The following is a 12,734-nucleotide window of genomic DNA, read 5'->3' as shown; positions in this document are numbered from 1 at the left end:
GACATCTTTGTGTTTATGCCAGCAGTGTAAAAATGTTGCTTATCTCAAAGGAACAGATTAAAAAAAAAGCTTAATTTTAGTATGCTTAAATGTTTGTAAACAAGGATAAATTATACTCCATGGGAGTTATTAAGATTGAAATTTATTGCGACAGAGAGGTGAAACATTTTTGAGAGGGGAATATGGAAATCGAGGCGTTTACAGGGCTTATGACCTGTCATTGACTGGTTTCTATCCAGCCTTGTGTACAAACATTTGGACATACTTAAAATATTGTTGATTAAAGTGATTCTAAACGACAATATGAAACTTATTATTCATAGATGGCACTTTTATAATTTTTTATTGAAAAATGCAATTCTTACGTTTATTTTCAATAGAAATTTTACAAAACAAAATGGTGTACAAAACAAAAAATAACTTATCTTATTTTGTTTTGTACACCATTTTGTAAAAAGGACCTAAATTATCTTGTTATGGTATTTGTTACAATCAATACAGTGTAAAGTTTCCGCAAACCAAGTTTTGTAAAATTTCCATTGAAAATAAACGTAAAAATGGGATTTTTCCTCCGCATCATTACTCTGACGATTTTTCAATAAAAAATGATAAAAGTGCCGTCCATGAATAATTAGTTTCATATTTTCGTTTAGCACCTGAAATAAGTGGTATAAAAACTAATAATGAAGATTTTTCAACTCTTTTGCTTCTCCAAAGTCAACAGATGGATGAGTCAAGAAATATGGAGGTTTAAACATGGGTAGAATGGTGAATGTCACACCAAATTACACCAAGGGGGTACTCAAACCGGCCAATGACAGGTCATAAGCCATGCAAATGCTTTGACTTGCATATTGCCTTCTCAAAAATATTTTTTTCTCTCTCTTTTGTTGTTTTAATTTTAAAAATCCTGTTCGTTCTTGCACATTTTAATAAGATTCCTGTCTTACAGCTGTATTTTACAAAACAAATAAAATCACTGTTATCTAATGTCAATATGTGTTAAAACTCATAATGTAGAAGTAAAAACGTACCTCTTGATAATTTATTTTAATGTTTGATATATTCAGGCCCGCACTGAAATATTTTCTTGTGAAAAAAATTAATTAAATAACAGGCCACATTTTCATTTATTCTTTAATTTCTAAAATGATTCTTTTTAAGACATATAGGTACTTAAAAAGCAAACAATTCGTAGATATTTGTGGATTTAATTTGACACTGCAATTACATTAAATTACGGAATTACAAAGTTTGTTACAAAAATCTTTCTAAAATGTTTTAAATATTTTAATTTTAAAAATAAATAAACCAGTTAATAATTATTATTTATGTTCGAGGCATTAACTTTGTGGTCAAACATTTAAATTAAAAGTAGTAAATATTAGTATTTCACCACTTACCGTCTCGAAACCGGTCGACATAAAAAGTCGGTAAGTAGTTAAATACTAAACTTTACTAACATTGACATTAAATAATTGTTATCATCATTTATTGAGTTTTTCGTGATTTAGACATGACTTGGACATAGTTATGCAGAAAGCAGCCAGCCAAAGAAAAGTCAAACTGAGATAATAGCACTTAAATGAAAAGAGTGAAAAATCAAATCTATACAACAGTTAGAATGTTTTTGACATTGACAAATGATAATCAATGAATACATTAGTTTTTTTTAAAAATATTACAAACAAGAATCTAATTATGTATTGACCAGTTTTAATGATTTATAAATTACCGTAAGATTTTTCTAGTGTTTTGGGTGTTTTCTGCAAATTAAAAAAATCCGTTTTTGTGATTCAGAAGGTGATCATTACAATTTTTTGTATGAAAGTGATCTGGCTAAAAATAGCTGAACATAGAATTGACCTTATTGCTCCCGAGAATACCAATACTTATCATTTTTTTTTTCTATATTGGCTGGCTGCTTTCTGCACAACTACTCTGACTTGATAGTAATAATATATAATCACTGGGAGATCCAGTGTTTAAAAATCATTTATATTGTAGGATTTGGAATGGGTATGGTATAATATTATATATAGGTATATGGGTATATTATAAAGCTTGTAAAAATGTTAGTTAATATAAAATTCCACAGATGTCATTAATACTAAAAATATCAACGTCAAATGAAATTATTTTAGAGATGATAAATAAGATAATTATTATAATCGATCTACAATCTATAAGAATTAATATTTAAAACTGGCTTAAAAAATTTTTTTTTTCTCTGCCGTACTGTTAAAAATTTTATAAACCACTATCAACTACATGATAATAATTTTTTTTTTGTAAGTACTGGGTAGGAAGTAAAAATAAACTCAAACACAAAGATGTCACAAATAAGAACGAAAAAAATTTAGTGTTATTGTTTTTTTTTATGAAACATTGTGCATTCTGCGCGTTGCCAAATCGTCTGTTTACTTCTGTTACAACGTTGCCGGATAGAACCATATAATTTTCATTACACATTCCTAAATTGTTATTTAACGAAAAAGGGATATTTGAAAATATGAACCAACCTTCCGTATTGATTTTTTAAAATTATTTTCATTCAAATATTGAAAGAAGACATGTTTTCGATTTTACTTCCATTCATCAATTTTGTCACAATAAGGCACAAAAATTACCGAATACAGTAACAGCGCTCAGCCGCGGCCATTTTATAGAACGAATCGTCATTGATTTCTAGGTCAATTTCTCGTTTATATAAAATACTATTTAGTAATTATGAAAGACTATCGGAGATTAAGCGATTTACATCCATACAAAGTGGAAATCTCAATAGGTACCTGCATGAAAGACATTTTGACGAATACAGATTTTATTCCATTCCTAAATAATAAACCTATAAGTAGGTAGGTACATATTATATATGTAGACAAATTCTACCTTTACGCTACAACGCATGTACATTTTATAATACATTCCTTTGTATAAAACACATCAATAAAATTAAGACGGCCAGTATATTCGAATGTAAAAAAAGGTGTTTTGCAATGGGTACAGAAAAATACGTTTTTTTAAAAAAGGGCCATTAGTTTGTTACTACCTATCCAACTTTGAAAATATGTCTTTGGTCATGATTATAATTAGCTGTTGTTTATATTAAAGAAGATCATAATTAAAGCACTTTGTATTAACTTAAATTGTAATAACATTTAACTAGCAAAACTTGTAATAATTTTTAAATAGGTAATTTCATTATGATTAGGTAATCATGACTTTATACGAATACGCATGATAGTATGAGAGTGTTGAACACAGATAAAAGTTGTGCGCGTGCGCACTTGGAAAAAACGTGCGATATTTTGCAGTCGCGAACGGAGAGTAGTCGATTGCGGTTATGACGGGCTGGTAGATCAAACCGCAGTCAACATTTTGAACGAAAATTCGCAGGTTATCGTAAAATAAATTAGAAAAAATTCGCGGCGTGTGAAGTTGGACGTGATCCCAAATCATTCGGGCTCAGTGTCAGTGTTCGGTTAGTGAGTATTATGAACTTTGAGGATTATGAAACGCTCCCGACGCAAAATGTTGTCATCCATATGACGGCAGGAGCCATAGCTGGTGTGATGGAGCACTGCGTCATGTATCCGCTGGATTCTGTGAAGGTAATGTCCACCGCTAGTCCAGGAAGCGCTAACGAGAACCAATTGACCGATTCGGGCAAATGTCATCGCGAATGTAGACCACTTCTCATACGTAACATGTCAAATGGACCTAACCTCACTATTAGAAAGTGAATCTGGTGAAAGATTGCAACTATTTAGAATAACTATCGTTGAAACTTCCTTCCCGTTAATTAATCACGTAAAATTAATAAGCGCCCCTTAATGCACAATGATTCTAAGCTACTTAACCTAAAACATTCATGTTTACCGAGTATACAAAACTAACCCGAATTTTCTGCTGGAAAATAACAGAAATGTGAATCACTATGAGAAATAAATAATTTAATATGTTCGTTTTTATTGTATATAAAAAACTCCAATAAAATAATTTTGAAATTTTTATAAAACAGCCCTCTGACCACAACTTGTGCATATATGTTTACGTTTTAAGCCTTGGAATAAATTTGTTTAAAGTTATTGGGATATAATATCAGTAAATAAACAATAGGTAAAGTGAAATTGATCAAATAATTCTTCATAGACATCCAATCAGCTGCTTTGTCTATTGAGCTGTCAAATATATCCATCTTGAACTGGGAACTGTCAACTTTTAATAATTATTTCTTGTTCTAAATTGGAATACAAATAATTTTGTTATAAAAGGTACTTGTCTAGATATATCTCTGGTGACTAAAATACATATTCATCAACCTAAATATGTATGCATTATTGTTTCACCTGTTTGAATTCTTCGAGCAAAATCTTTATTTACTCAGCTTAAATTATTAAAATAATAAACCTTCTAATACTTTCCTGGTATCCTTACAAAGTTTTTTTCACCTTATACATATAAATCACGGAGAAATGAATAATTAGTACTTACATTGATATTAATTGTAAACTAAAGTTTTCTCAACGTTATTTTGAGCATGTGTTGAATCTTTGTAGACAATATAATGGGAAATACAATTCCCGGTACATATATTCGGGTAATTATTTATTTACATGATAGTGCTGCTTCGATAGCTACAAACTTTTAGTACAAGTCGACGAAACTATAATGAACAATATATGCACAAAAATAACTTCTAAAACAGAGCATCGTAACAGTATTTTTATTATTGCTTATAGTTTGTAAGAGTAAAATATGAATAAATAAATAAATATCCAGACGCTTTCCTATGACACTATCTACCCGTATGGGTGTTTGTTTTTAACAAAAACCACCGCCATCCCACGAAACGATGCCATAGACCCAGCATCCGTAATCTCTTTCGGCAACTCATTAAACTCCTTAAGGCCTTTATGATTCAGATTGCTCTGAGTTGCCTGGATTCTTGTTTTGGGGAGTCTGGAACCCTCACCTCCCCTCGTAGGAGAGCGATGAATTTCTTTACTACGCTGAACATTATTGAACATGTATTCGGGCAACAATTTATTTTTTTGAAATATTAATACTAACAAACAACAAACAAACCATCACGCCGTTTCCCCATAGGGGTAGGCAGAGAGGGTAGAAAGCCATAACACTCTATCTTGGCATACAGACCTCGCTTCTTCTACATTCATACATCTTCTCATGCACGCACGCCGATTATTCCTACTTTTGACATGTCCATCTTCAAGTATTTGATGGACTTGTTCGTGCCATGTCTTTCTCGGTCTTCCTCGTTTTCTGCATCCATCAACATTTGCATTGTAGATCCTTTTAGCCGTTCTTTCACTGTCCATTCGCTCTACGTGTCCAAACCAACGCAGCACCCCTTTCCCGATTCTGTCAATAATGCATGTCTCAGCCTTACACACTACACGGATCTCGACATTTGTGCACCTATCATACATAATTTTACCACACATTCGCCTGAGGGATCGCATTTCGACAGCATTCAACCTACTTTCATCATCATTTTTCCAATTCCATACTTCGCTCCCATGCATTAGAGTTGGCACTAGAACTACGTTGTGCACTGCTAGTTTAGCCTCCTGCGATAAACATTTGTTTGCCAGTGACAGTTCGGTGACAATTAGCGCATGCGTGAGATGACAATATATGGTCGTCTACTAGAGTTGTTCTTGCTTGATCTTTTGGCGCTAGTATTAAATAAAAAATACATATCGTCATGATCGTTGAACAACGACGTATGTGATTTTTTTAAACTTTACATGAGAGCGGTTTAATTATTTTTTTGAGACTATATTGTAAGTTAGTTATGGATGAACAATTATTTTTTTAACCTGGAATATAAAGCAATTATAAAACATTTTTTTAAAAATTTCATTAAAGGCAGTGTCGCATTTTTCGCACATCCGTCATTCTACGATCACGACAATATAATGTTACGATTAATCCCTGTTTTTTTGTGTTACATGTTTTTACTATCAATTATAATATTAGTACAAATTTTCACCTGGCAGTTCACTGCACTTATGGACACACATACTAAGAAACCGCTTTTGACACAGGTATAAATTTGAAAAAAGGAAAATGATTGGGTATATAGATATATTAGAAATTTTTTATGAGTGTATTTTATGGACAAATTTTCAATTTTTGTAAGAATTAAGTTATCTTAAGCTAGGGTTTCCTAGGACAGCGGTGCCCGTATCTTAACGGCCGTAGTGAACGGTGATGCGCTGGACAGCCGTCGTAACTGTGATTAGAGAGTGGTTTCCTAAAAAAACGTTGTTGATAACACTGTTTTCTTAGGAAACCGCTCTCTAATCATCGTTACGACGGCTGTCTACCGCATTATCGTTCACTACGGCCGTTAAGATACGGGCACCGCTGTCCTAGGAAACCCTAGCTTTAGATTAATTAACTGTAGTTAGAAATTAGAAACTTCACTCCGCATCATCCCAACAGAAGCAATATTATTGATTTATTTTGCACTTAATATACATATAAGGCCGGGCATATTGCCTTAAGGCAATTTCTTCCTACCTACCCAAACCGTTCAGTTTGAGAAAATCACAAGTACATGGACGTATTTGAACAGAATCTTATAATTTTATGCAATTTAAAACAAAAATTACCTAACCAAAAAAATACACTTGTAATTTTATACAAAAAATAATTTTAAAAATTACACTATACTATGACTAGAGGTGAGGAGAGGCGATAGGATGGAAAGAAGAATGAGAAAGGAACAACTAAACATTTAGATAGTGACATTTCAACCTTGATTTCAATGTAAATAAAGGGGGCGTCTCTAACGTTAGTGGGTAGATTATTCCACAATCCAGCAGCTACTACTGTGAAAGAGGAATATTACTTATGATTCAACTCTTAATTCTTTACTGATCTAAGGTATTGATTTCACTAATTGAAATTATTAAAATCCCAAAATCGGGTTGTGGTCCTGTGGCTAGTGTCTCGGACTCACGGACCAAAGGTCTGTGGTTCGAATCCCACTTTACCCCAACTTGATTCACATTTTCTAATAGTGAGTTATTTACAACTCGTTGAAAATGGCCCTCAAAATTAAATATTTGGGTAAATCATAAGAACGCAAATATTTCTTTTTTTAAAAAAAAAAAAAAATAAATAAAGAGAAATAAATGCAGGAACGTACACGAACGCTCACAAAAATGCCTATTCTAACATTTTTGACTGCACGTTGCATTCGTACAGAAAGTTTCTTCATGGGATCGATTATTTGGGATAGTTGCTGAATGTGCATCTTGAGTGGTTTATGCTATGTATATGTGCCGCATGTTATGTATATGTTTGTGTATGTTTTATACGTTCGTTCATGTGTGTGGGTGGATGGCTCGGAGTGTACATTCGGTATTTTTATTTATTTTAATTTATTACCTCCATGGAAAACCCAAATTTCAACAATTATTCTTTTCTCACTGAAATTCTTATTTATTTTTTTATTTTTTGTCACATTTAATGTTTATATCTTTTGCATAATTTATGAAAACTTAATCGGTCTTTTTATGTTAAAAATTGTTGTTTTGAATACTTATTATGTATGACTGTATGTTTTCTGAATGAAATAAAATAAAATATTTTTAAAAATGCTCCCTTTTACAGACTATTTATTGAAAAAATCTTTTTACAATCCCAGATAAAATATGTTAAATAATTCTCTAGATGCATTTTAAAGTAATTGAACTTTCACTATAATTCAATTGGCCTTACTCATAAACTTGGTATGAAGTTACGCCTCGGCGTAGTGGTAGGATACGGACGGTAATACCATCCTTATTATAGTGATAGAATGAGGATGGTATTCCCATCCTTATTCTACCACTACACCTAGGCATAACTTAATACCAGGTAAATAAGTAAGGCCCGATAAAATTTTGAGAATATTTCAAAAAGCTGGATCCGCCTGTCCTTACATATGCGAGTATTGCCACACGGCTCCTAAAATAATTTTAACAACGTTTTAATTTATTTGTCAATTCAGAGAATTACTTTAGGCTGGACGCACGTCGCTTTGAATCGTGAAATTTAAAAAAATAAAAGGTGGTATGTGGGACTGTGTAAGTACCTAAAATACCCAGCATCAGCGGCCCGCTGGTTTGTGTCTTGTGCCTCAATACAACATGGCACATTATTATTTAAAATATACCTGAACATTATTTTATTATTATTATTGTTATCTTTGATTAATTAATTGTCATCAGAACACTCAGGAAATACTTGCCTATAATTTAATTATTCAGATATCGTATTGACGTAGAATGGAAATACATAATATATGAACGCTTTCCAGGTATTTCACAAGTGACACTCGATGACTTGATTGCTTCACTTTAATAATTATCGTTCATTCCAAGAGGTAATAATTTGCACACTCATTGGAACCCCGCTTTACCACAACTAAATTCCCATTTTCATTTGCTAACATGGTTATAATACAATTTTACGATTATACAATGTCTCGAACAAGTAGAAGAATTTGTGTATCTGGGAAGTATGTTTTAAGAGATGGAAGAGTAGAAATAGATGTTGAAAAAAGGGTGAATGCTGGCAACAAAATGAACGGAGCACTAAGCACAGTAATTGCTAATAAGAATATGTCAATCGAAGCTAAACTGGCAGTGCACAACTGAGTTTTAGTCCCAACACTTATGTATGGAAGTGAAACATGGAACTGGCAGAGAAAGGATGAAAGCCGAGTGAACGCGGTTGAAATGCGATCTCTTAGACGAATGTATGGGAAATCAATGTATGACAGGGTTACGAATGATGAAATCAGGCGAGAGTGTAAATCTGAGTCAAGTATAATTGATAAGATTAAGAAAGGGTCTCTGAGATGGTTTGGTCACGTAGAACGAATGGATGACGAAAGAATGTTAAAACAAGTATATATATGGCGAAAATGAATGGTAACGTGAGACGAGAACGACCAAGGAACACGTGGCATGATCAGATAAACCAAAATCTTAAGTCTGGTCATGTCAAAAGCAGACAGAACCGAAGGGCATGTATGACAAGATGTATGAATGTGGAAGAAGCTAGGAATGTATGCCAGGATAGACGTGTGTGGCGGTCCATTCTCTCTGCCTACCCCTATGGGGAAATGGTGTGATGGTAGTAGTACATACAATAAAAATTTATAAAGTAGAATAAGTGTACTAATGTATTATTAACAAATTACAACAGGGAAGGAGAACATTTTAGAGAAGGGAATATGGAATTCTAGGCATTTACTGGGCTTATGACCTGTCATTGGCTATTTAAGTGGCCCCCTTATACACTGTGTAACATTCACCATTTTGCTTATCCATCAAAAAACATCTTAAACATCCACATTTCTTCGATTGTTCAATCTGTTAATTTTAGTGAAGTTAAGAGCTGAAACCTTTATTGTTGTGAAGAGGCTCATCTGATTGAAGTATTCCACATACTAGGCAATGCCAGAAAACAATTTTCCAATTTTTAAACTTCTTCTAGGACCAGTTAGTTTTATTACAATATTTTTAGGTTTTTCAAATGTTTACAGACAAAACTTCGCATTGGGAAAACAAGGTTCTATGTAGATGTTTTTTTTTAGACATGAATGTTAGAAATGAAGACATTACTTTATCTAATATGTTTGATTAATATTGTTTTTATAAACTTAATAATAATGAAGGATTAATTTTGTTTTACTTTAAAATTTTGATTCAGATATAACCGATATTTAAATCTAAATACAATAAAAGTTAAATGTAAAAAAACATATTTTATCTGATAGAATCCCCAATGCGACAAAAAGGCTGGTATTAAATATACAAACATAACATATATATGAATATATTTACATATTTTCGAATTACCGTTGTTTTTTAGAAGGCAGATAGAGATCTCATTAATCTGAATCTGTCAGCTTCCTGTATGATGGTACTGGCTGAAACAACTTTGTTTTTCGTGTTGCAAGATTTTACTTTATTTTGTTATATTTTAATATTTTCACGTGTAAATAACTGTGAATATGTAAAAATTATTCCAATTTTGAAAAATAAATAAAACAAACGAAAACACTCACTGAACATGGATCTAAAATTGAAATATTTGGGTACCTAAACTATATCTGTACCTTAAAAAGAACTTTAAGGTAAACTTTAAGGTACAGAGATGATTTAGGTAGTATAAATTGAACGAAATGTTCAGGAAACAAAATTTTGAGATTGTGCGATTTCCAAAATATTATAAATTTTTAATCAAATGAGATAGTTTGAACCTATAATGAATTTTCAATGTAAAATAATGATTTTTTGATAATTTTATTTTATTTTATTCAGAAAACATACAGTCATACAAAAAAAAAATTAAAAACAACAATTTTTTAACATAAAAAGACCAATTCAGTTTTCATAAATTATGCAAAAGATATAAACAGTAAATATGACAAAAAAAATATATAAATAAGAATTTCAAGTGAGAAAAGAATAATTGTTAATATTTGCGTTTTCCATGGAGGTAATAAATTAAAATAAATAAAAATACCGAATGTACACTCCGAGCCATCCACGCACACACATGAATGCACATATAAAACATACATATACATTACATGCGGCACATATACATAGCATAAACCACTCAAGATGCACATTCAGCAACTATCCCAAATAATCACCCCATGAAGAAATTTTCTGTACAAATGCAACGTGCAGTCAAAAATGTCTACATCAATACTGAGTCCATTATAATTTCTACAGGTACGTCTAATGAATGAATTCGAGGTATAAATGTTTTTACAAGTTGGTACATAAAAAAGGGAATTTAATCTGGTATAGCGAAGAGGACAACGGAAACCAATAACAATAATAATTGTACATATTAAAATAGCGTATCCTTACTACTGTTTGCATTAAAACAACATGGACTTCGGTGTTTTATTCACATTTAAAATAGCTTATTGTTATAATTTGTACATTTCTAACTTCAAAACGGAACAAAGTGGACTCCCGTGTTTTATCCTCCAAGACTATAAGGAACAGATATCATATATTACTTTTAAAATTCTCCAAGAGAGGGCAGGGCATGAGTAATGTTAAGTTTCCTTTGCATTTGTATGCTCAGTTTGTTTCTTAAATGAGAAGAGGCAAAGCATAGACTATATTATTTTTGCACCATTTTGAAGGCCAAATTTATCAATAGCTCTTCCTTATAATAATGTTCCCAATGTGTGTATGATTGAATACATTTCCATTGTTTAGATTCTTTCAAATGCATTGCCTGGGAATCCCAGTGTTTTTCCTTGTATTCCCATCTTATCGACTCATATGCAGACTGATTAAGCTATCTTAAAATAGATTGTTTATACCATTGTTTCTCAAACTAAGGGTCACCATCCAATGCGTGTACCGTCGTCGTTCAGGTAAAAGTCACTAACCCAAAAAACATAATTTTGAGAAATTGCAATTTGAAAGTTTTGGGACCAAGAAGAAATCTGATTTTGGTGTTTTGGATGTTTTATGTCTGTCTTTTTAATAAATTCCATTAATATTTTTTTCTTTCTGACACATTAAAAAAAATCTGATAATTTGGCGACTTTTGGTTAAAATCTGGACAATGCAGGCTTTAAGAGACGGTATATTCCGGTTCCGGGTTCGATTCCCGGTGAGAACACAAAAAATAAAAATGTGATTTTTCTCAAGCCTGGATGCTCTGTGATGTAATTCACCAGTGTAATTAGGCCTCCTGGCCTGTTGTGGTGCAAAAAAAAAAATGTAAAAAAAATATATATTTAACTTCGGAACTATCTTTATCTACATGTTGAATTAAGTGCCCAGGGGTGGTATTCTGAATCTTATCTACCCCCTTGAGAGTGGTTAATTTGGGATTTTTTTATATACGACACTGCTTCATATAATGGCCACACATATGATTAAACGTTAAATGATGTATAAAACTGATGAAAAAAACTAATGCTGTTTGGTCAATTCAACCTAATTAAGTGTTTTGGGTAATGCTTAAGGTCGCAATAATGTTTTTAATGAAAATCATCATGTACGATTTCACGTGTTCATATTTATTTGACGTTTTATCATCAGTGTGGCCAGATATGAAGCAAAGTGTAAACGCATGCAAAAAATTAAAATCCATAGATTAATCACTCTCTAGGGGGTAGAGAAGATTCAGAATACCACCCCTGGTTGTGTGCAGGTATAGTGAATTTCCTATAACTGTAGATTCAATATTATAAACTTTTCTGTATTGTTGATGTCCTTCAAATGTCACATGAAATTCCTCTTAGCATTTCCACTCGCAGACTTGGGAATAATGAAATACTGTTCCGGTCATCACAGGACCAATTATTATGGCATTCAGTTCAGATTGTGAATATATTCCATGATCCAATTAATTTTAAGTAAGGTTGAGATATTTCATTAAACAACTAAAAGATCTGTCACGTTAATTTTGTTTTAATTTAAGTTTTTATATTTCGTGTCAACGTTTTTATGAGTTAGAATGTTATTATATAGGTATATCTATATATTTTAACTTTTAAGGGGTCGCAATATGAAAAAGATTGAGAAATGATAGTATATAGGTGCTAAGACAATATATTTCTTGATGCAAACTTGACCTAGTATTATTTATACTATACAACAGACAGTTAAAAACAATATTCGATTAATCTAAAAGGGAAATATCACGTACTACGAATATCG

General features: G+C 31.9%; 1 protein-coding gene across 1 annotated transcript in view; it reads left to right on the top strand.

The window, feature by feature from the left end:
• Window positions 1–3,236: 3,236 nt before the first annotated feature.
• The window catches only part of LOC148273198 (mitoferrin-1-like), a 64,768-nt gene continuing 55,270 nt past the window's right edge, over window positions 3,237–12,734 (top strand). Inside the window, exon 1 of the mRNA XM_088239032.1 lies at window positions 3,237–3,614. Within this exon, the coding sequence (XP_088095158.1) occupies window positions 3,498–3,614 (117 nt within the window). The 5' untranslated portion in view covers window positions 3,237–3,497. The remainder of the gene's footprint in view (window positions 3,615–12,734) is intronic.

This window comes from Micrasema longulum, unplaced genomic scaffold (genome assembly GCF_059751315.1).
Source record: "Micrasema longulum isolate JH-2025_06_02 unplaced genomic scaffold, ASM5975131v1 h1tg002045l, whole genome shotgun sequence".
Classification (NCBI taxonomy): domain Eukaryota; kingdom Metazoa; phylum Arthropoda; class Insecta; order Trichoptera; family Brachycentridae; genus Micrasema; species Micrasema longulum.
Note: the sequence above shows the minus strand (reverse complement) of the source record. Positions and strands in the feature narration are given on the sequence as shown.